This window comes from Rhinatrema bivittatum, chromosome 15, assembly GCF_901001135.1.
Source record: "Rhinatrema bivittatum chromosome 15, aRhiBiv1.1, whole genome shotgun sequence".
NCBI classification, from domain to species: Eukaryota; Metazoa; Chordata; class Amphibia; order Gymnophiona; family Rhinatrematidae; genus Rhinatrema; species Rhinatrema bivittatum.
In genome coordinates this window covers 45,781,932-45,806,466 of record NC_042629.1, presented here as the reverse complement: position 1 = coordinate 45,806,466, position 24,535 = coordinate 45,781,932, and the positions used below count along the sequence as shown (strand labels likewise).

At 41.9% G+C, this 24,535-nt stretch overlaps 1 protein-coding gene across 9 annotated transcripts in view; it reads left to right on the top strand.

Annotated features, from left to right (window-relative positions):
• Positions 1-24,535, top strand: part of STXBP5L (syntaxin binding protein 5 like) — a 779,311-nt gene that overhangs the window by 692,228 nt on the left and 62,548 nt on the right. For all 9 annotated transcript variants that reach the window (XM_029578338.1, XM_029578339.1, XM_029578335.1 and 6 more), the window contains one exon: positions 524-763. In XM_029578338.1, coding sequence (XP_029434198.1) covers positions 524-763 — 240 coding nt within the window. The remainder of the gene's footprint in view (positions 1-523; positions 764-24,535) is intronic.

The following is a 24,535-nucleotide window of genomic DNA, read 5'->3' as shown; positions in this document are numbered from 1 at the left end:
CTAGAGTCATTTTTAATATCTACGCCTGATTTTATAACATGCACACACAGCTGCGCGCATGTTATAAAATCCGGGGTCAGCACGCACAAGGGGGTGCACACTTGTGCATCTTGCGCACGCCGAGCCCTAGGGGAGCCCCGATGGCTTTCCCTGTTCCCTCTGCCCACCTTCCCCTACCTAACCCGCCCCCCAGCCCTCCCTAACCCCCCCCCCCCTTTATTTAGCAAGTTGTGCCTGCCTCTGGGCAGGTGTAGGTTGCGCACGCTGGTTGAGTGCCAGCACGCGATCCCTCGGCCTAGAGGCCCTACGGAGGCCTCTGGCCACGCCCCCGTCCCTTTTCTCAAGCCCCGGGACATACGCACGTCCCGGGGCTTGCGCTCGTCGCTGGGCCTATGCAAAATAGGCTCGGTGCGCGTAGGGCTTTTAAAATTTGCCCCATACTTTTCAAATACACAGTTGCACATATTTTATTAAGGCTCCAAAACTGATATATGTGTGTGTGTTATTTCCTATATTTATGCAGAAACCCGTGAAAACTCTTTTAGTCGCTCACGAAGCTCTAGTGTCTCCAGCATTGATAAGGAATCTAAGGAAGCCATTACAGCGCTGTGCTTCACGGAGTCTTTTGCACGTAAGAATGAAGCAGTGGTCTCGCCATGTCTGTGGGTTGGAACAAGCCTTGGTATGGTGTTAATCATTTCCCTTAACCTACCTTCCACAGAGGAGCAAAGGTACTTTGAGCCTGTCATGGTATCTCCCAGTGGTAAGAGCTCTTTTTCTATTATTTATATTCACGCTGTTTTATTTAAGTATACTCTGTCATGATATAAGTGGATATTAGATAATAGGGCAGTGATGGCAAACTCCAGTCCTCGAGTGCCACAAACAGGTCAGGTCTTCAGGACTGGAGTTCACCATCACTATAATACGGTAACCTATATAGAGCAGTGATTACAATTCTAAACAGCAGTGGTAAGATTGTATTAGGCTAGTGATGGTGAACTCCAGTCCTTGAGTGCCACAAATAGGCCAGGTCTATTTGAGTGCCACAAATAGGCCAGTGCATGCAAATCTTTCTCATGCATATTCATTGTAGATATCTTGAAAACCTGGTCTGTTTGTAGGCCTCGAGGTCTGCAGTTCACCATCATTGTATTAGGCTAAAACTGAAACTTCAATGATATGGAGAAGCTAGATTTTTTTTAAAACAGCTTAATTTTGGTGGCGGTAGGGATTATTACAAAACTTGATATAAGACATTGAGGGAGGCCTGGGTGTTGAATTAAATATTATAAGAATCAAAGTTGAAGATGAGAAGGCTTGAAATGGTCTACCAATGGAGGTACTGGCAGGGATGATTGGAACAGATATGGATGGCAGTGGTAGAAAAAGGGCTGAAAGGTTAGGTGAAAGACTAGATTGGGGCTGTTGGTGTTGGGTTTAATATAGAAATTTATATGCTTGTCTACCCAAAGTGGAAGAAACTTAACTGAGCAGACTGGATTGGCCAATTTGGTATTTATCTGCTGTCATTTACTAAATAAAATGCTTTCATACCTAGCTAACATGAAAATCATGATTTGAAATATAAATTGAGATAAAGGTTTAGATACCTTGGGATAACTTTGCTCTTGGATAGATAGCTAAAAGATTACCACTAAAACAGACACTTGGAAAAATCGTCTGAATCAAAAATAAACCATGACCATACACTTAAAGGTGAATTTTAAAAACTGGGTACACGCCAAAATTGGTAGATGGGCACGCATGCAGGACATGCTCGTGTTCACCCAATTTTAAAAGCTGCTCACATGAGCGCACAAGTCCCGATGCATGATATTCACGCATCGGAGGCAAAAGGGGAAAGCATGTGATTGTGGTATGGGTGAGGAGTGGGCCAAGAGATGTGCATGGAAGTACCTACGCACCTTAGCGCATTCCCAGATCCAGTGCCGTGTTCTTTTACTTCTGCTATAGAGGAGGAGTAAGTCTTAAAAAAAAAAAAAAAATTACAGACATCTATGAGGTGTAAAAGGAGTCTGGGGTAACTGGGGGGAGGGCAGCTAAAGAACTAGTGTGGTTGGGAGGACCTAGCTGAACACTGGGCAAACTGGTGGATGAAGTGGTGAAACTGGTCATCGGCTGGATGCGCGTCTGTTATAAAATACTCTCAATTACACATCCATAACCTGACTTATGCTGCTGGGTGTGCACAAGCTTAAAATTAGGCACACAGATACCCGTACTTAGGCTGTTTTATTACATGCACGCCTCTGTACACGCATGTTATAAAATTGCTGCACCTCTGGGTGCACTCCGACACACATGGGTATCTGTGTGCCCGCTCGCCCATTTGAAAATTACCATCCCTGAGGGTAATTTTCTAAGGGACGTTTATGGGTAAAAATGTGTTATGTGCAGAAATGGCCTTTTACAAAATTGCCTACTGATGCAGGTAAAATTGCACACATATTTCCTGTTCATGCATAAATTTACCGGGACTGAGTAAAGGTGTTCCCAGGGCAGGATTTACTCTTACCGTGCATACTTATGTATTTTCAAAAGTAGATGTATAAAATTTCCCAAAACTTTTTCACGCACAATTTATCAGGTGTAACTGTGTGTAGATAATTTTGGTGGAATAATTTTCAAAAGGGAAAGTATGCAGATACTTTTTCTGTTGATAAGCAAGGCTGTTTGGGCTGCTGGAGAAAAAAAGACTGTGTAGACTAGGCTCACACATAAGTTTGCTATTTATACCACTGTAAGAGGGGTCACTAATAACTTGGAGTGAGGTTTGAGGGGTGGGGTAGGTTTGGGGGGCAGTTTGACTTGCACAGTCAGAGGTACGAACAAGCACAGTTGACATCAGTGAAGATTTTCTGTCATTTGGATTGATGAAAGGTCAAAGAAGAATTGATTTGTACAATATACTCTCTACCTAGCTTGATTGCAGAGAGCTCCCAGTTGTTTCCCCCTTATTATTGCATTTTGCTGGCTATAATCTTTGGAAGTGTGGCAATTTGTCAAGCTGGTGGAAGCCTTTAACAAGTGGGCTGTTTGGGCTGGCCTAAGATTTTGACTGGGATATGAGTGCCAAACCACAGCGTGGTATTAAAGAGAAAGCACAAACCAGTGACATGCCTTAGGCCATGAGCGATCCGGGTGAAAAAGTGGTTACTGTCATGTCGGCAAGATGCTGCAACAGATAACGAAAGCAGTGGAAGCTGCCTTGAACAACCCATTGATTACATTACAGGCCGGAATGGACGAAATTAAGGGAAATTTCGAGGCCCAGTCACAGCATATGGAGATGGCTGAGCAAAGAATATCTGCACAAGATGACAGTTTGACACAAGTGGAGCAGCAAATTACTGCCTTACAAAATTGATACAAGCGCTTGGAAGATCAAATCGAGGATAAGGAAAATCAAGGCCACAGAATAATATTTGCTTAATTGGGGTGCTGGAATCTGTAAAGGATGCAGAGTTTGCAGTGTTGTTTGAAGTATGGCTGCCACGTGAGCTGGGCCTTGCTGGCCAGGAGGCCCAGATTGTTTGTGAACAATCGCTCGCATTCTTAATTGGACTCACAAAGTTAGACTAATGCAAGCTTACTATAAAAGAGGAGTTCTGGAGCAAGATGGCCACAAACTGTTCCTATTCAACAATTTTTCTCAGTAGGTAGTAGCAGCAGAGAAGGAAATGGTGCAGATCTGTTCCAAGCTACAAGGAAAAGGTATAAGGTTTGCTTTATTGTACTTGGCTAAATTAAGAGTACACTATGAAGACCGTGTGCAGATGTTCCTGGATAAAGTGGCGGCTGAGGCTTTTCCATAGAGCATACAAGTAACTGATTGAGCAGATGAGACAATTGAGGCCTGCATGTCCTTGTGCTTCTAAAACATAGCAGCAGTTGAGCTTATATAATTGGAGACAGCGAAGAACTCTTGTGTGATTGCCATCATACAAAACATATGTGTTTTGTTTTTTTTTAATTTGTTTCTGGAGGCTTGAGGCATTAAGAGAACTGTTTCAGAGGATTCTTAAATTATGAGAAGTTGATTAAGAAGTTTTGTTTTACTCTAGCTGACATTCGATTTATCTACTGATATGTGAAATATTGTTTTGTTATTACTTTGGGTTAAGCATTCATTATTAGGGGGAGCAACTAGGGTTGCCAACTTTTCCATAGACTAGGACTGGACACGAGGACCGGGGGGTGGGGAATGTTACCCCTTCATTTGCATACATTTTAAATCCTGCCAGTGAACTGCCTAAACAGTGTATCTATGTATCTGCAGAACCACTGGGAGCTGAGGGCTGTGCTGTCCACCATGGGAAAGGAGGCAGGGATACAGCACAGCTCTCCTCCGATAGACCCCGACATGTCTTTCTCTTCCTCTTACTAAGAGGCTGTGGTAAAAAAGAGGATCCACCTGAAAAACCGGACACTTAGCATCCGGTCTGTACCTCTGACTGGACACTATACAGAATGCCTGAAAACCTGGCTGTCCATTCCGAAACTGAACAGTTGGCAACCCTAGGAAGAAGAAGAATGTTGTTATGGGGTGTGATCCCTTGGAGAGCACAGGGGAACAATGTGATTTATGGGAGGGGAGGAACGGGGGAGGGGGGCGTGAATGGTTGTACAAATGGGTGTGGATGTTGATATTAGGGGCTGCAGAGGTGCAGGGAGGCTTACGAGTATATGAGGTTGAGAGGAGAAAGACTGGCCACACAAGAATGGAATCCCATTATCATTCTCCTAAGTGTCGAAGCTGAGCAGCACTTGGGCACAGCTTTTGGTACATCACTTTCTCCGTAGTAGCGGAGACAGGTATCATTCTATGCTATTTTAACAAATATGGCTGAAGTGAATATGTATACGTAAAATGTGGACATGGATCCATTCCCCAGTGAAGCAGAAAAGCTGCTTGATATGTTTAAGAAGCACAAAGCGCATATTATGCTACAAGAAAGTCACCTGAGCAAAGAACATGTTAAGCTGAAAAGAGATTGGGTTGGTTGTGATACTCCTTTTCCTACATGCATAGACGAAGAGGAGTGGCTGTTCCCCTATATAAGCAAACACCTTTTCAACTAGACTACCAGGTCGAAGATGGAGGGTATCTGTAATTTATATGCCCCTAATATATATATACTCATACCTTTTTTGAAGAGCTGATTTCTGTACTGCTTTGGTTCTCTGACTATACATTAATAGTGGGGGGAGATTTCAACACAGTTGCGGATGTAAGAATTTATTGTAAACCAACAAGAGTACATAAACAGGCTCATAATATCATGGGAGTGAACTTTATGAATGCAGAACTGGCCCTGGTAGAGATCTGGTGGACACTCCATCCTGGAGACTTCATGTTTTGCTCCAACCCACATAAAAGCTTCTTGAGACTAGATTATTTATTGATCTCAGAGGAGCTATTTTTCTTTAGTAAAAGATTCTAAAATTGGGACTATATGCTTTTCAGATCATGCTCCGGTACTGGTTAGCCTCAAATTGGGAGATTCAGGGCAAAAGGCAATGAACTGGAGGATGAGTTCTAGTTTGTACCATGATCAAAAATTCCAGGAATATTTAAGAACATGCTGGAAGGAGTATGTAGATTTTAGTGACAATGAGCAGAACAGAGAGGCAGTGGTGTGAGAAGCTAGTAAAATGGTAATGAGAGGGCATATTGTTGCATGTGTTTCTAAACAAACAAAATCAGAAACGCAGAAATTCATAATGTCTCAGTTAGTCCAAACATAACAAAGTAAATATGTAGAAACGGTATGTGAGGATGATAAGAGAATCTGGGATCAAAATAGGATGGCTCTGAATAGCTTATTTCAAAAAGCACAAAAATCACTTACATTTTTTAGATTTAAACTGTACAAATATGGAAATAAACCTAGCAAATTACTTGCCAACTTAGCAAATTAAGCAGTAAAGGTCAGTAATTTATAGGAGTAAAAGATGAGAATGGTCAGCTGGGGTGTGATTCGCAAATCATAGAGAAGAATTTTCTGTCATTTTTTCAGAATTTGTATAGATCACAGAGAGTAGATGAGAGGATCTGGCAGGAATTTTTCTCTAATTTTGAGTGAGCAAAACTACGCCCCAATCCGAAGCTTTAAATATCCCTATAATGTAGATTGAAATTGGGGAAGGCAGCTGGCCTTAATGGGCTGGGCTCCGAATACTACAAAATTTTGCAGTATGGAATATTGAAAACTTTGGCAAAATTTTATAATTCTATAGTGGACTTGTGGAATATTGCCACTGATATGAATCAATGAGCCCCCATCAATTTGGATTTCATCTTGGTCTTAAGTACTGAATTACTTCTCATTTCATTGGTTAACTCCATCAAACGGAGTCTTGATGGAGGACAACAGTTCCTCTTGGTTTCTCTTGATATTACATCTGCGTTTGATTCTATGGATCATCTTCAAGAATGTGGTATTTCTGGAACAGTTCTTGCATGGTTCAATAGTTATCTTTCTGATCGTTTTCAGTCTATTAGATTCAATCATCTATCTTCTTCACCTCAACTGTTGAAAGCTGGGGTCCCGCAAGGCTCTGCCTTGTCGGCAATGTTATTTAATATATATCTCACCCCCATTGCAAAACTGTTGGCCATCATTACAGATGGCTTTAAGATTTACGCTGATGACATTCAGTTTTACATAAAAGTTCAAAATTCGTGGCAAGGAACAGTTGACACTCTTCATTTATATATGAATACTATTAAGCGCTGGTTAAGACAAAATAAACTTTTGCTAAACACGAATAAGACCAATATCTTATTGATTCATCGGCCTCATTCTACACCTCTCCATGATTCGATTTCTATTGATAATATTTCATTTTCTCTTATTAAGCCTATCATGAGTTTGGGTGTGTTACTTGATTCAACACTTTCGTTTAAACCTCAGATCAGATCTCTCATTAAAACTGTTTTTTTTAAACTTCGGTTGCTTGCAGGTTTACGGTATTTGCTGTATGATTATGATTTTCTTACAGTGGTACGAGCGATTATCTTCCTGCATGTAGATTATTGTAATAGTCTTTACATTGGATTACCTAAAGTGACATTACATTCGCTACAACTCTTGTTGAACTCAGCTGCAAGGCTTGTTTCACATTCAAAGCGTTTTGAGCACATTTCTCCCATCTTGTGTAGACTTAATTGGTTACCAGTAACTGATCGTATTGTATTCAAAATTGTTATGATTGTCTTTAAGCTTCTTGCTTCAGATTCTTTGTATTGGCTAAACGCTTTATTACAGATTTATAAACCTGTAAGAGGTTTAAGATCATCCCAGTTGAATCTTTTAGAAATTCCATTGGTTCGACAAGTACACTTGTTCTGTACTAGGGAGACCTCCTTTTCCATCGCTGCACCAGCTCAGTGGAATCTTATTCCATTTGAACTCCGGTCTTTAGATGATGTAAAAAAATTTTAATATCTATTAAGAGTATTTGCTCCTTCGTGCTTATAATGTATGATAGAGAAATGTAAGTGAGAATAATGCTTATATTAAGCTGCGAGGTATAGGAGATACGATCTAGAGCTAATGTATACCTAAGTACCTTTATATGGTATTGGTTATTTTAGTTTCTGTGAAACTAAAGATTGTGTGTTATGTATATGTTAATTATATGTTTTTATTATGTATGTATGCATTGTATATCGCCTAGGCCTACTTGTGTTAGGCAATTAATAAATTTTAATAAATGAAATGAAAATTAAATCAATTGTTAGTAATTGTACTTCCTAAAAAAGGTAAAGATCCCCATGATGTTAAATCTTATAGGCCAAGCTCATTAATTAATGTTGATCTTAAGCTGTTGGCCTCTATTTTATTAGCATGTATTGGATTGGTCCTTCCAGTGTTGGTGGCCGAGGATCAGACAGGATTTGTTTGAGGGAAGCATGGTTTGAAAAATGTCCGCAGGCTGATAGCGGCCATATTGCAGGATCATACTAAATGGGCCCTTATATTAAACTTAGATGCGGAAAAAGTTTTTGATTAATTGATTTGGGAGTATATATTTTGCGCTGTGGAGAAGTTTAGGTTTACAGGGACTGTTGTAAAATGGTTATATTATATATTATATAGTAACCCTTCAGCTAGAATTCTTATCAATGGATCAGCTTCCAGGAGTTTCCTACTAGGAAGGGGGATGCAGCAGGGCTGCCCTCTGTCACCTTTGCTGTTTGTATTAGCTATAGATCCCATAGCTATACAATTAAGGAAGGCACTCTGATTTCAGGGGATAAAAATAGGTGGGAAGGAGTTTAAAATAGTGATGTTCTCTGATATGCTGTTATTTGTTAGCTATGCATACAAAAGTGTGCCAAAAACACAGGCGCTATTTCATCAGTTTCAAAAATTTGCTGGTTTGAAAATTAATTGTGAAAAATCTGAAGTGCTAGCGTTGGATGAGATGTTAAACCTGAGTGGCATGGAGACTTCCCCTTTCAATAGGCGATGGATAAGATTAAATATTTAGGGGTTTGGATATCATGAAATCTTGCTAAATTATATTTATTTATTTATTTTTAATTTTTATATACTGGAATTCCTGTATACAATACAAATCAGTCCGGTTTACATGAAACGAAAAGATGGCCCTGGTCTGGGAGGTCAGACCGGGGTTTTTTTTACAAAGAACATTGAACAATAACATATAATACATAGAACAATAAAATATAATACAATCCTTGAACATTGAACAATAACAATAATTTAATGATTAAAATATTAAAACAATGATTTAAACATAGTGGAGAATATAATGGCAATACAGAGTCAATTAAATACATGGATCAATTTGCCTGTCTCACTTATGGGGTGAGGTGCCTTGTTGAAAATATTATCTAAGCTATTATATAATTTACATATGTTGCCATGATGGCTGCGTAATTCAGATTTGGCATTGCTCAAATCCATGTTTAAATTTTTATGGAGGGGTAAGACAGCCAGAATAAGTTACCAGAAGCTGATGAATAGCATTACCCTGGTGTAGCAGGAAGTGATCCTATAGCAAGGAACTGATCTCCAGTGATGAGTTATCCTCTCACACTGAGGACAAGTCTCCCAGGGCACCTGCCCAGGAGGGGAAGGGTTAGGTTGGCCATCATAGCTGGTGATTCAATTATTAGAAATGTAGATAGCTGGGTGGCTGGTGGATGTGAGGACCACCTGGTAAGTTGCCTGCTTAGTGCGAAGGTGGTGGACCTCACGCGAGACCTAGACAGGATTATAGACGATGCTGGGGAGGAGCCAGCTATCGTGGTTCATGTGGCCACTAACGACATAGGAAAATGAGGGAGGGAGGTTCTGGAAGCCAAATTTAGGATTTTAGATAGAAAACTGAAATCCAGAACTTCCAGGGTGACATTTTCTGAAATGCTTCCTGTTTCACGTGCAGGTCCCCAGGGCAGGCAGAGCTCCAGAGACTCAATGCATGGATTAGATGATGGTGCAAGGAAAAGGGATTCAGTTTTGTAAGGAACTGGACAACCTTTTGGGGAAGGGGGAGACTTTTCTGAAAGGACAGGCTCCACCTTAACCAGAATGAAACCAGGCTGCTGGCACTAACTTTCAAAAAGGAGATAGAGCAGCTTTTAAACTAGAAGGGGGGGGAATTCTTTTTCACTCAACGCACAATTAAACTCTGGAATCTGTTGCCAGAGAATGTGGTTAGTGCAGTTAGTGTAGCTGGGTTCAAAAAAGGTTTGGATAAGTTCTTGGAGAAGTACTTAGGGAATAGCCACTGCTATTAATTGCATCAATAGCATGGGATCTTCTTAGTGTTTGGGTAATTGCCAGGTTCTTGTGGCGTGGTTTGGCCTCTGCTGGAAACAGGATACTGGACTTGATGGACCCTTGGTCTGACCCAGCATGGCAATGTCTTATTTATTTATTTATTAGTTTTTGTATGCCGATATTCAACAAAAGTCATCACATCGGTTCACATTTAACAAAAGGAAGAAAAAATATAATGTGAAATAATTATATAAAATAAGGGAGAAAATTAAAGAAGATAGAAGAGAGAGAGAAATGATCAGAGATAATTAAAATGAATTAGGTAAATATTTATTTTTAAGATATTGAGAAAGCTTTTATAAAAAGCCATGTTTTCAGATCTTTCTTAAAAGTTTGTGTGGATGATTCAAGTCTAAGTTCAATTGGTAGGGTGTTCCATAGAAGCGGGCCTGCAATTGAGAAAGCATGTTATGTTATTATGTTACTTATGTTCTTATGAAAGCCAACAGTCACTCAGCAGTGTGTGGTTTGGAAGAATGTAATGAAAGAGGAGAGTTAGGGAATATCAACAGAGAGGTTCCAATAAAAGCAAAAGTAGCCCATATGCCTATAAGTAAAGAATTACCTGAGCTAAATAATTCCAAATTATCCATATCAACTGAAAAGAAGGTTGTTAATACAAACAAAAAATGCACTTTGAAATGTCTATACGCCAGAAGTCTAAGAAGTAAGATGGGAGAATTAGAATGTATAGCAGAGAATGATGAGATAGACAGACATAATTGGCATCTGAGACCTGGTGGAAGGAGGATAACCAATGGGACAGTGCTATATTATGGTACAAATCTTACTGCAATGATAGGGAAGATCAGCTTGGTGGGGGCTTTAGCACTTTATGTCCGGGAGGGTACAGAATCCAGCAGGATAAAGATCATACAAGAGACTAAATGCTTAGTAGAATCTATAAGGGTAGAAATCCCATGTGTGTTGGGTACAAGTATAGTGATAGGAGTATACTATCGTCCACCTGGCCAAAATGATCAGATAGATAACGAAATGCTAACATAGACCAGGGAAGCTAACCAATATGGCAGTGCAGTAAAAATGGGAGATTTCAATTATCCCAATATTGACTGGGTAAATGTAACATCAGGACATGCTAGACACATAACATTCCTGGATGGAATAAATGACTGCATCATGGAGCAATTGGTTTAGGGACCAACAAGAGAGGGAGCTATTTTAGATTTAATACTTAGTGGAGCACAGGATTTGGTGAGAGAGGTAACGGTGGTGGGTCCATTTGGCAATAGTGATCATAACATGATCAAATTTGAACTAAGGACTAAAAGGGGGACAATATGTAAATCTACAGCTCTAAAACTAAATTTTCAAAAGGGAAACTTTTATAAAATAAGGAAAACAGAAAAAAAACTGAAAGGTGCAGCTGCAAAGTTAAGTGTACAACAGGCATGGACAATGTTTAAAAATACAATCTTAGAAGTGCAGTCCAGATGTATTCCATGCATTAAGAAAGATGGAAGGAAGGCAAAATGATTACCAGCATGGTTTAAAGGTGAGGTGAAAGGATATTTTAGCCAAAAAACATCCTTCAAAAACTGGAAAAAGGATCCATCTGAAGAAAATAGGAAAAACATTGATAAGGCAGGCTAAGAAAGAATTTGAAATAAAGTTGGCCTTAGAAGCAAAAACTCATAATAAAAACTTTTTAAAATATATCCGAAGCAAGAAACCTGTGAGGGAGTTGGTTGGACCTTTAGATGACCGAGGGGTTAAAGGGGCTCTTAGAAAAGGTAAGACCATTGCAGAAAGACTAAATGAATTCTTTGCTTCTGTGTTTACTAATGAGGATATTGGGGAGATACCAGTTCCAGAGATGGTTTTCAAGGGTGATGATTCAGATGAACTGAATCAAATCACTGTGAACCTGGAAGAAGTAGTAGTCCAGATTGACAAACTAAAGAGTAGAAAATCACCTGGACCAGATGGTATGCACCCCAGGGTTCTGAAGGAACTAAAAAATGAAATTTCAGATCTTATTAGTTGAAATTTGTAAACTATCATTAAAATAATCCATTGTACTTGAAGACTGGAGGGTGGCCAATGTAACCCCAATATTTAAAAAGGGCTTCAGGGGTGATCTAGGAAACTATAGACCAGTGAACCTGACTTCAGTGCCAGGAAAAATACTGGAAACTATTTTAAAGATCAAAATCACAGAGTGTATAGAAAAACATGGTTTATGGAATACAGTCAGCATGAATTTACCCAAGGCAAGACTTGCCTCACAAATCTGCTTCATTTTTTTGAAGGGGTTAATAAACATGTGGATAAAGGTGAGCTAGTAGATATAGTGTATTTGGATTTTCAGAAGGCGTTTGACAAAGTCCCTCATGAGAGGGCTTCTAAGGAAACTAAAAAGTCATGGGATAGGTTTCGGTGTCCTTTCGTGGATTACAAACTGGTTGAAAGACAGGAAACAGAGAGTAGGATTAAATGGTCAATTTTCTCAGTGGAAAAGGGTAAACAGTGGAGTGCCTCAGGGATCTGTACTTGGACCAGTACTTTTCAATATATTTATTAATGATCTGGAAAGGAATAAGAAGAGTGAGGTAATCAAATTTGCAGATAATAGAAAATTATTCAGAGTAGTTAAATCACAAGCAGATTGTGAGAAATTGCAGGAGGACCTTGCGAGACTAGAAGATTGGGCATCCAAATGGCTGATGAAATTTAATGTGGCCAAGTGCAAGGTGATACATATAGGGAAAAATAATCCATGCTGTAGTTACATGAAGTTAGGTTCCATTTTAGGAGCTACCACCCAGGAAAAAGATCTAGGTGTCATAGTGGATAATACATTGAAATTGTCAACTCAGTGTGCTGCAGCAGTCAAAAAAGCAAATAGAATGTTAGGAATTATTAGGAAGGGAATGGTTAATAGACCGGAAAATGTCATAATGCCTCTGTATCGCTCCATGGTGAGACCGCACCTTGAATACTGTGTACAATTCTGGTCACCGCATCTCAAAAAAGATATAGTTGCGATGGAGAAGATACAGAGAAGAGCAACCAAAATAATAAATGGGATGGAACAGCTCCCTATGAGGAAAGGCTAAGGAGGTTAGGACTTTTCAGCTTGGAGAAGAGACGGCTGAGGGGGGGATATGATAGAGGTGTTTAAAATCATGAGAGGTCTAGAACGGGTAAATGTGAATCAGTTATTTACTCTTTCGGATAATAGAAAGACTAGGAGGCACTCCATGAAGTTAGAATATGCCACATTTTAAAACTAATCGGAGAAAGTTCTTTTTCACTCAACGCACAATTAAACTCTGGAATTTGTTGCCAGGGGATGTGATTAGTGCAGTTAGTATAGCTGTGTTTAAAAAAGGATTGGATAAGTTCTTGGAGGAGAAGTCCTGCTATTAATTAAGTTGACTTAGGGAATTGCCACTGCTATTACTGGCATCAGTAGCATGGGTTTTACTTAGTGTTTGGGTACTTGCCAGATTCTTATGGCCTGGATTGGCTACTGTTGGAAACAGGATGCTGGGCTTGATGGACCCTTGGTCTGACCCAGTATGGCATGCTCGTATGTCCACTCCCATGCCAAGCATATTAGAAATATCCCATTCTCTTTGCCCTTTCTGCAGTGCTAGCATCCACTGTCTCTTCACTCTCATCCGCCCAATCTTTCTCAATTCTAACTACTCAGCACCTTCTTTCTATATGCCCTCCCTGTCAACACCTTCTCGCTTTCTGTACCCAGTCACCCACTCACACTCTCCACCCACCTGCTCAGCACACACACACTCTTGCCATACCACAACTAGAAGCACACATTCTCATTCCCCACCCACTTCACCTTCTCTTTTTCTCTGCCTCACCCCCCAACTGTCCATAACTCTGTCTATTCTTCTGCACTTTCCCAGCATTCATTTCACTCTTTCTCATCCCTCCTAATGTGAAGGTTCCAGGACGCCTCTTGCATTCTTTAGCTACAATGGCCCTGTGCCTCTTCTTCGGCCACTGGTGGGAAGCTCTGCCAGTGGCCCTGCCCTCTTCCTAATTTTTGGCTGCTGGTGGGATTTGCTCTACCAGTAGCTCTGGGCTTTGCACTGGCTTGATTTTACCACCTCCAAAATTTGGAGTGCTAGGTTACCGCTTAGTTTTCCTAATGGAAGCACTGACCCTGCTCACATGAACTTTTAGCCAGATTCAGAAAGGGCAATTTTCAGACAATTTGCCTTAGTCAATAACTTTGAAAAATGTCCTCAGTGTTGTTTGAATAACATAGTAAAATAGTAATGATGGCAGATAAAGCCAAATGGTCCAGCCAGTCTGCCTAGCAAGTTTCTTATGATAGTAATTGCTGCTCTGTAGCTTATCCCCATATGCTTTGTTAGGGATTGGAACTGCCGCTCCATTCTGGTTACCCCCATGCCTTCTGTTAAGGGTAGTAAAAGAAAAGTGATCATATCACCCCCACACTTATTGAATTACACTGGCTCCCTATACAGTCACGAATTATTTATAAAACTCTCTCGATCATACACAAGAGTCTAGTAAACTCCAACCTCAACTGGATTAACCCCCCCCTCCTACCCCGTACCTCCAAGAGACCCACCCGCCCAGCACTCCAAGGAACACTCCATGCCCAATCCATCAAACCTTTTAAACTCTCCTCCACCATGAACAGAGCTTTTTCCCTTGCCGGCCCAACTATATGGAACTCACTGCCACATGATATTCGCATTGAGACCCATACCCCCGCCTTCAAAAAGAAACTTAAAACCTGGCTCTTCCAGCAAGCCTACTCCATCTCACCCCCTATCACATAATTTCCCCCTACAAATGTTTTTCTGATGTTTTTTCTGATATCCTGGTATGAACGCCTTTTTGCCTGCTGATTTGGTACTGTGCACTAACTTGTATATAGTTTCTGTTATAGTTCAATCCCATAGCATATCCCCATAGCATTTACTCATTGATGTTTGTATTTCTTGTAAGGGCTCCTCCCAAATATTATTTATATGTTGCCTAGTTTACTATGTTATCTGTTATTTGTAAGGGCTCCGCCCAATGGTTTTTTGTTCACTGTAAACCGATGCGATGTGCGAACGGTCATCGGTATAAAAGAAACGTTAAATAAATAAATAAATAAATAAATAGTAACTGCTGCTCCTTGCAGGTTACTCCTGTGTTTTCTGTTAAGGGTAGCAACTGCCGCATTGTGTAGGTTACTCCATACCTTCTGTTAACCTGTATGGAGAAGCAGTTACTATCCTTATCTCCAAGCCTTTTGTTAAGAGTAGTAACTGCCACTCCATGCTGGTTACCCCCATGCCTTCTGTTAAGGGTAGTAAATGCCGCTCTGTGCAGGTTATCCCTATGAGGAACACAGAGTTTTACAGATGTTTTACAGATTTTTAACCAGATGCTGATAAGCCTGTTTTGTGGGAAAATTTGGACAATATTTGGCAGGCTTTGTTATTGACAGAAATATATGGTTAAACATTTGAAGTCTATTCATATTGAGAGATCATAATGGAATAGGACAATAAGAATTTAAGGACCTTATTCAATAAATAATTTTTCTGTAGGCACAGAATTAGAAAAAGTGTTTTTTTAATTATGTCCTAAAATAATTTCTATACCTACAACACATATTAAGTGGTTACTGTCATGAGTTGAAACGTTCATTATTTCAGATGTTGACTATATCTTTCTCACAAAATAAGATGCATTGTCAATGGCGTAGCCAGAACTGATTTTTTGGGTGAGCACAAGATTAACATTGGTGGGCTGTAGGCATGCAGGTCTAAGACCTACTAGTTGTATTCTTATTGATAAATAATGCCATATACTGCACCCTACAATGGCTTTCTAAGTAGTTTACAACAGCCATTATACATGATGCATGAAACTTTAAAACATTTTACCTCAATTATTTCAAGCACTTACCAGCATTCAAAATTCCTTATTAATCTGTATTAATTTATTTTATATTTATTGCAGTCTATAAATGCACAAGTATATCATGCAAAAAGCAAAGAAAACAAACAGATCCAATCCTGTAATAAAAAGAAAGCCAGAAATCATCATAATTACAATAAAATAGCATTAATTATCAGAACATTAATCATAATCACGTTGCAACCAACATGAAAAAATATATTCAAATCTTGGTGTCATCTCAGCAAAAAATATCCCTCCACTTCTAAACATTTTGTGAAGTAACAAACTCCAGCAAAAAAAAAAAAAAAAAAAGACATCTAGAACCTTGTCATACCATACAGTCACAGAACTGACTCTCAGGACTCAAATAACAGCAACCTTATAAAAAAAAAAAATAATAAAAAAAAAAGCAGTAATGCAAATAGTACACCAGGCCTTAGAACATTAATACATCACCTATAATAACAGAACAAGCTGAACTACTACAGATAAACTACACACTAGCAGAAATACTGCATTTTAGTCACACACAAGCAAAACAAAGACAGACCCTTACCTAATATAGAAAGAGGAGACTACAAATTAGAAACAAACATGCAGCAAAACTGAAATAGAAAGTCTGAGAAACTAGACTCTTAACAGTGGAATACTGAAGAAAGAGCAAAATACAAAAATATAAGAAATGCACATTATCCCAGGACAAGCAGGATGATAGTTCTCACATATTGGGTGACGTCACTGGATGGAGCCCTATCACGGAAAACTTTCTGTCAAAGTTTCTAGAAACTTTTGACTGGCACACGGAGCCCACTGAGCATGCTCAGCATGCCATGATCCCTCGAGCCACAGGGGTCTCCCTTCAGTCTTCTTTTTTCCGCGCTGCTATTAGCCTCGCAGTGAAGGAGCCCTGTGTGATAGTTTTCACACAATTTTTTCCTGACAGGAAAAGTTTCAAAATTTTTCAAATTTCCCCCTTCATAGGGGTCTCCCTTTCACTACCAGTCGTTGAGTACAAAAGTTCCTCTGGTCGATAATTTTCTCTTCACATGGCCGTTGACGGCTGTCCGGCCTTTGAAACAACAACGGGTTTCAAAAAATGCCCGAATTGCCCTCGCACCGTGTCCATCACCGACCCGCATGTCAAGTGTGTTTTGTGCCTGGGCGAGGGACATAACGTAACAACATGTCCAGAGTGCGCTGAGATGACAGCCAAAGGCAGACGGGCACATCTGGAGAAGATGGAACATCTCTTCCATCTTCAATTACTTCTGTCAACATCGACATCGACTCAGACGTCTCCAGCTGGAGCGGTGAAGAAATTAGTTCTTAAAACTAAACGTCGTCCGGATGGCAGCGGTGACCGATCGTCTCAGACTCCGTCTTGGTCATCCACAAAATCTACATCAGGGCTCAAGAAGCAGACCTCCAATCATCGAGAAAAACATCGCCACCATCATCGACGAACTTTGACGCCCGATGTCGGTTCGACTCCTAGAGCTCTCTCGATGCTCATCGAATCATCACCAAAAAGATCTCGCGTGGAAGAACCATCGATACCCTTGATGCCTCTCACTCCAAGGTGATCCCCATAGATATCGGTGCCGGGTACCGTGCCACCACAGGGATCTGTGGAAGAGCCGGTTCCGCCTTCTCTGTCACCCCCTATAGCTGATCTGACCTCACCAGCTATATGGGAGGAACTGGACGGTTTAATCCGCCAGGCAGTAAAAGATGCTCTGCGAGACCTGGGACCATCGACACTGATGCTGACACCGGACCTTTCCCTGTTAGCACCGATACTCGATAGGCTCGACGCCCTTATCAGTGCCTTTCCAAAGCAACCATCACCATCGGGTATGAAAACTCCTGTTTCCAACCCCAGGGACGATGATGCCTCGAGGGATTCCTCGATGCCCGAACCAATCCCGGGACCCTCGGGTATTTCACAGCCGAGACTCCCGACTTCTCCATCAGTTCCCTTCCTTCCACCATCGATGCCGCCGATGAAGCCTTCAATGCGTCTTTTTATTCCTCACTCCACTCCTTCACGGCGACCTTCTTCAGATATCTGGGAGAAAGAAAACACAGATTCTTCATCGGAGGATATTCTATCAGATCCATCCCTACCGGAAGAGAGAAGAAAATCACCACCAGAGGACCTCTCTTTTTCAAATTTTGTGAAGGAAATGGCAGATACCATACCATTTCAGTTAGAAGCAAAAGAGGACACCAGACAGAAAACCCTTGAAGTTTTGCAATTTGTAGATCCTCCTAAAGAAGTTCTGGCAATCCCTGTGCATGAAGTACTTGTGGATCTTCAGCATAGGTTGTGGGAGCACCCTTGTTCTATACTACCAGTAAACAAACGGAGCCACTTACCTGATTCAGTACATACCAGGTTTCCAGAAACCTCAGCTCCCACACCAGTCTGTAGTGGTGGAATCTGCCCGAAAGAAATCAGAGAATTTGCCCTCACTCGTCGACGCCTCCTGGGAAGGAACAAAAATTTCTAGATACTCTTGGCCAGAAAATGTTCCAAGGGTCAATGCTGGTCTCAAGAATTGAGTCATATCAGTTGTATATGACTCAATATCAGCGCAGTTTGTGGAAACAAATACAAGAATTGACTGAGTCACTCCCTCAACAATACCAAGATTCCCTTACTAACATCATTCATAAGGGTCTAGAGGCAGGGAAGCACTAAGTCCATGCAGCTTATGACTGTTTTGAAACATTGTCCAGGATGGCTGCAACAGGAATTAGTGCCTATGGATGGGCCTAGTTAAAGGCTTCTGACCTCAGTCTGAAATTCAAGACAAATTGGCAGACCTGCCTTGTACAGGAGAAAACCTCTTTGGAGATAAAGTACAAGCTGCAGTGGCACAATTAAAAAAACATTCTGAGACTCTACGGCAACTCACCGCTGTTCAAACAGACACACCATCTTCTGCACGACGAACAGTCAGGAAAGACACTAGAAAACCCTATTACAAACCATGAAAATACTATCCTCCAGCACCTCACGGTAGGGTATCAAGACCGTCCCAGAGAGGTCAATCTAGACAGCCGAGGGCACCTAGGCCACAACCTCCCCCTCAAACAGACCCTGCAACAGGTTTTTGAAAAACCTGCCAGAGGATAGCAGCCACTCCACCAAACTGGCCCCAAATCTACCAGTAGGAGGTCGGATCTCCTTCTTCCTTCCCAATTGGTCAAACATCTCAACAGATCAATGGGTACTCTCCATTATACATCAAGGTTACCATCTGGATTTTCTCACAATGCCCAAAGATTTTCCACCAAGCTCACTTTGGGTACACAAGGATCATTCCACACTTCTGCAAGCAGAATTGTCCACCCGCCTGAGAACCAGGGTCGTGGAACCAGTTCCCCGACCTCAGCAGGGCAGAGGATTCTACTCCCGATATTTTCTCATTCCAAAGAAAACAGGAGGCCTGCGTCCTATCTTAGACCTCTGAAATCTCAACAAATTTCTATGGAAGGAAAAGTACAGAATGGTATCCTTAGACACCATGCTTCCCCTTCTTCAGTCAGGAGACTGGCTCTGTTCTTTGGACCTTCAAGATGCTTACGCTCACATACCAATTTTTCCCCCTCATCGCAAGTACCTGCGTTTCCTGGTGGGTCATCAAAATTTTCAGTACCGGGTTCTGCCATTCGGACTTGCCTCGGCACCCAGAGTATTCACAAAGTGCCTAGCAGTGGCAGTGGCCCATTTACGCAAGATGGAAATACATGTCTTTCCGTATCTAGACGACTGGCTTATCAAAAGCCATTCAAGGCAGGCAGCATTCCAATCTCTCAAACTAACCATCAATCTGCTTCACTCATTGGGATTTCTAATAAACTACCCAAAATCCCACCTCTTACCATGTTGCTTTCTACAATTCATCAGAACAGAATTGCCTTCCTCCCAAAAGACCGTGCAGAGACTGTCCACTTTAGCGAACGCTCTGCGCACAAAGCGAACAGCAACAGCCCATCAGTTCCTCACTCTGCTCGGCCACATGGCTTCCACAGTTCATGTCACTCCTATGGCCAGATTAGCCATGAGAATAACTCAATGGACATTGAAATCTCAGTGGCTCCAAGCTATTCAACCACTGTCGTCTCCAATTCAAATATCCCAACAGTTACGTTCATCTCTCCTCTGGTGGGCGAACATGAACAATTTGCTCGAAGGCCTACCTTTCCAGCAACCAGTTCCACAAGTAACCTTAACTACAGATGCATCCACCTTTGGTTGGGGAGCACATACAGGAGATCTTCAGACTCAAGGTACTTGGACAACACTCGAAGCAACTTTCCAAATAAACTTCTTGGAGCTTCGAGCTATACGTTATGCTCTCTATGCATTCAAGGACTGCCTTTCACACAAGACTGTGCTAATACAAACAGACAACACAGTTGCCATGAGGTACCTGAACAAACAAGGAGGCATGGGCTCTTATCTCCTTTGCCAAGAAACTGCACAAATTTGGGACTGGGCCCTGACACATTCCATGTTTCTCCGGGCCACTTATCTGGTGGGCATTCACAAAGTACTTGCAGACTGCCTCAGTCGTCAGTTCCAACCCCACGAGTGGTCCCTGGATTCTTCAGTAGCAATCAGGCTATTCCAACGTTGGGGTCAACCAACAATGGACCTCTTTGCATCTGAAATAAATCACAAAGTGGACAGATTCTGCTCCCTGCACAAACAGAGAAACCAGTTAGCCAAGAACGCCTTTGCTCACCCCTGGAACTCAGGCCTTCTATACGTGTATCCCCCGATACCACTAATAACCAAAACTCTAGTGAAGCTACAACAGGACAAAGGGTCAATGATACTCCTAGCCCTTTATTGGCCTCGGCAAGTATGGTTTCTCATACTCCTCGACCTCTCGATCAGGGAACCAATTCGCCTGGGCACAGCTCCCACTCTCATAACTCAGTACCAGGGCAGGTTGCGCCATCCCAACCTTCAGACCCTATCCCTCACAGCCTGGATGTTGAAAGCTTAATCCTGCAACCACTCAATCTTTCAATTAATGTCTCTCAAGTGCTTGTGGCTTCACGAAAGCCTTCCACACGAAAATCCTATCGTCGTAAGTGGAAAAGATTCACCATGTGGTATACGCAAAAAAGTACTGATCCATTTTCCTATCTCTGGCAACTTTCAGACTCTGGTCTCCAGACTTCGTCCATAAGGGTGCATTTGAATGCTATCTCAGCTTACCATAATGGAGTAGGGGATGCACCAGTATCAGCACAACCTCTTGTCAGTAGATTTGTGAGAAGTTTAATTCAGCTTAAACCTCCATTACAGCTACCAGTCACAGAATGGGACCTTAATGTAGTCCTAACAAGGCTCATGTGTTCTCCTTTTGAGCCCATGGATTCCTGCGATGTTAAATTTCTTACATGGAAAGTTCTCTTCCTAGTAGCTATTACATCTAGCGCGTTCTAGCACCTCTTTTCAGACAGGAGCAGCGGCTGTCAGCGGGTTTGACAGCAGACGCTCAATTTTGCCGGCTTCGGTTCTCGAGCCCACTGACAGCCACAGGTTCGGAAACCGGACACCGGCAAAATTGAGCGTCCGGTTTTCAACCCGCGAACCACGGGCCTATTTCAATTTTTTTTTTTTTACTTTTTTTAACTTTCGGGACCTCCCGTGCCGGCAGAAATTAGCACCTACCTTTGGGTAGGCGCTAATTTCTGAAAGCAAAATGTGTGGCTTGGCTGCACATTTTGCTTTCTGAATCGAGCGGGAATACCTAATAGGGCCAGCAACATGCATTTGTGAGTATGTTACAAGCAATTGTAACATACTCTCCCTATACCAGGTTCCTTCATGACCGAGTGGTACTCCGTGCTCAACCTAAATTCCTTCCCAAAGTGGTTACAGATTTCCACTTGAATCAATCTGTAAATTTGCCCACATTCTTTCCAAAACCTCACTCTCACCAAGGTGAAAGAGTTTTACACACCTTGGACTACAAACGCGCGCTAGCGTATTATTTAGACCACACTAGAGTCCATAGGAAATCCACCCAGCTCTTTGTTTCTTTTGACAAAAACAAACCGGGTATGGCAGTGGGCAAACAAACACTCTCTAACTGGCTAGCAGACTGTATAGACTTCTGCTATAAAAATGCAGGCCTTTCTCTCCAAGGACGAGTAAAGGCGCACTCAGAGCAATGGCAACCTCAGTAGCACACTATCATTCTGTGCCGATTGCTGACATCTGCAAAGCTGCAACATGGAGCTCTCTTCACACATTTGCAGCCCATTACTGCTTGGAGAAGGAAGGACGACAAGATTCAGCCTTTGGACAATCTGTCTTAAAGAACTTATTTCTAGTATAATCCCAACTCCTTCCACATCCAACTGCTGTGATTTCAGGCTTCCTCATTTTTCCAAAAGTACACCAGTTGTTGTGCCCGTTGCACAAGTTGTACGCTGTTGGTCCAAAACAAAGATGACTCAGCCTGTAGCTTGCTAATCACCCATATGTGAGGCTATCATCCTGCTTGTCCTGGGATAAAGCAAAATTGCTTACCTGTAATAGGTGTTATCCCAGGACAGCAAGATGTAGTCCTAACGAAACCCACCCGCCATTCCGCGGCATTGGGTCCAAAACATTTTATTATTTTATTTTTTGGCTAAAGCTTATTGCTACAAATGAGACTGAAGGGAGACCCCTGTGGTTCGAGGGATCATGGCATGCTCAGTGTGCCAGTCAAAAGTTTCTAGAAACTTTAACAGAAAGTTTTCCGTGATAGGGCTCCATCCAGTGACATCACCCATACGTGAGGACTACATCCTGCTGCCCTGGGATAACACCTATTACAGGTAAGCAATTTTGCTTTCCCAAAGATGGCATATTCCAATTGCTAAAATCTCAAAATATTTTTTTTACCTTTTTTATCTCTTTGTATTTTTTCTAATCAGTTGGTCCCAATCTCTTTTTTCCCACTTTTTCCTTGTCAGTCATTTCCTAATTCCTTTTCAGGGTCATTCTTCTCGTTCTGTTTCTTCTCCTACTATCTTCTTCCCTTCCTCCCCTCACACACACACACAGGCTCATGCTTTCTCTTACAGACTCCCTCACACACACAAGCTCTCACTCTCACATTCTCTACCCTCACACTCACACACACACACATACAAGCTGTCACTCTAATATGCTCTACTATACACACACATAAGCTCTCACTCTCGCATGCTCTACCATACACACACAAACTCTTAGGGGTCGATTTTAAAAGGAGCGCTCACGCATCCGTATGGGGCGGTTCCCAGTGCACGCACATGGACATGATCATTTTATAACATGCGCGGGTCGGTGTGCGCATGTTATAAAATATGATATCCGCGCGCACATGGACACTGGATTTTAACATCCATGCGCGCGCAGGGTGGGGAATTTTCTATAATATGCGCGGCAACTTGATCAGGTCTTTGCCCAGTTCCCTCCCAGTCCGCTCCAATTAAGGAATGGATTAGGAGGGAACTTTCCTTTACCCCTACCTACCCTAACTCCCTTTTCCCCTTTCCTCCCCGACTCCTAATCCTAACTCCTTTTTTTTTTTTTCAATACTTACTGCTCCTCCAGTTGGCCAGCTGCCAACAAACCCCCTGCCTGCCCCTTTCAGACAGGCTGGTACTTCAGCGTGTATCAGGGAATTCGCTCATGGCTGGGCCTGTTCTAAAACGCGCTGTGCTCGTAAGGCCCGGCCACGTACGTAACCCCCGAAATTTATGCATGAGGCCCTTTTAAAATTTGGACATAACTCTCACATGTTCTACCACAACAAGCTCTTGTTCTCTCAACACCACCCTCTATTCCCATTCTTATACACACAGATGCACACTCAGGCTCCCATTCTCACCCACAGACAGACGCACACTCAGGCTCCCATTCTCACCCACAGCAGATGCACACTCAGGCTCCCATTCTCACTCACACACACCCACACCCAGGCTCCCATTCTCACACACACAGGGCCTTTTCATTAGGCACAGCCAAACTCCTACTTCCGCTGGCACGATGATGGGATCCCACGACGGCCTTACTGCTCCGGCCCTCTTCACCATCGTGGGGTGGGATCCCTCAACGGCCTTAGTGCTCCAGCCTTCCTCTTCGCCGTCATGGGGATGGGATCCCACGATGGCATTGCTGCTCTAGGCTCTGGCCCTCTTCCTGGTCAGACAGCTCTGGTTAGGTGGCCCACCCCAGGCCCACTCATGGCAATGCCTCTGTGCAGTGTACACTAATAATATACAGGAACATTTTCAAGGCCATGTAAATTAGCTATAGAAAGTTGCCTTCAGTGGCAACTTGCCTTTAGAGGCTTGTTTAGATCACAGGAGGAAAATAGCAGCTATAGATTATATTTTCAAATGTATAGGTGGTGTTTTTCCATGACAAATATATCTGCAGAAATAACACATGCAAATGTCTGTATGTACTTTGTATCTGCAGCAAGTTTCAAAGTGAAAGTACACATATACTTTTGCTTTGAAAATTGGTAGAAAAATCCCTTGTTAAAACATATCAATAGATTTTGCCCAGTGCTGACCATTTGAACCTAGCTTTAGAGTATTTTACTGGTAATTGTAATATTTTGGTGTCTACAATTTAAAAAAATGTTTTTCAGTGCTTAGTAATTATACTTGTGATGTAATGTGGCATAATTAATAGTATTAGAGCCAAGAGGCAGTTACCTGTCTTAATCTTTTTTTGTGTGTGTAACCTTAACATTTCA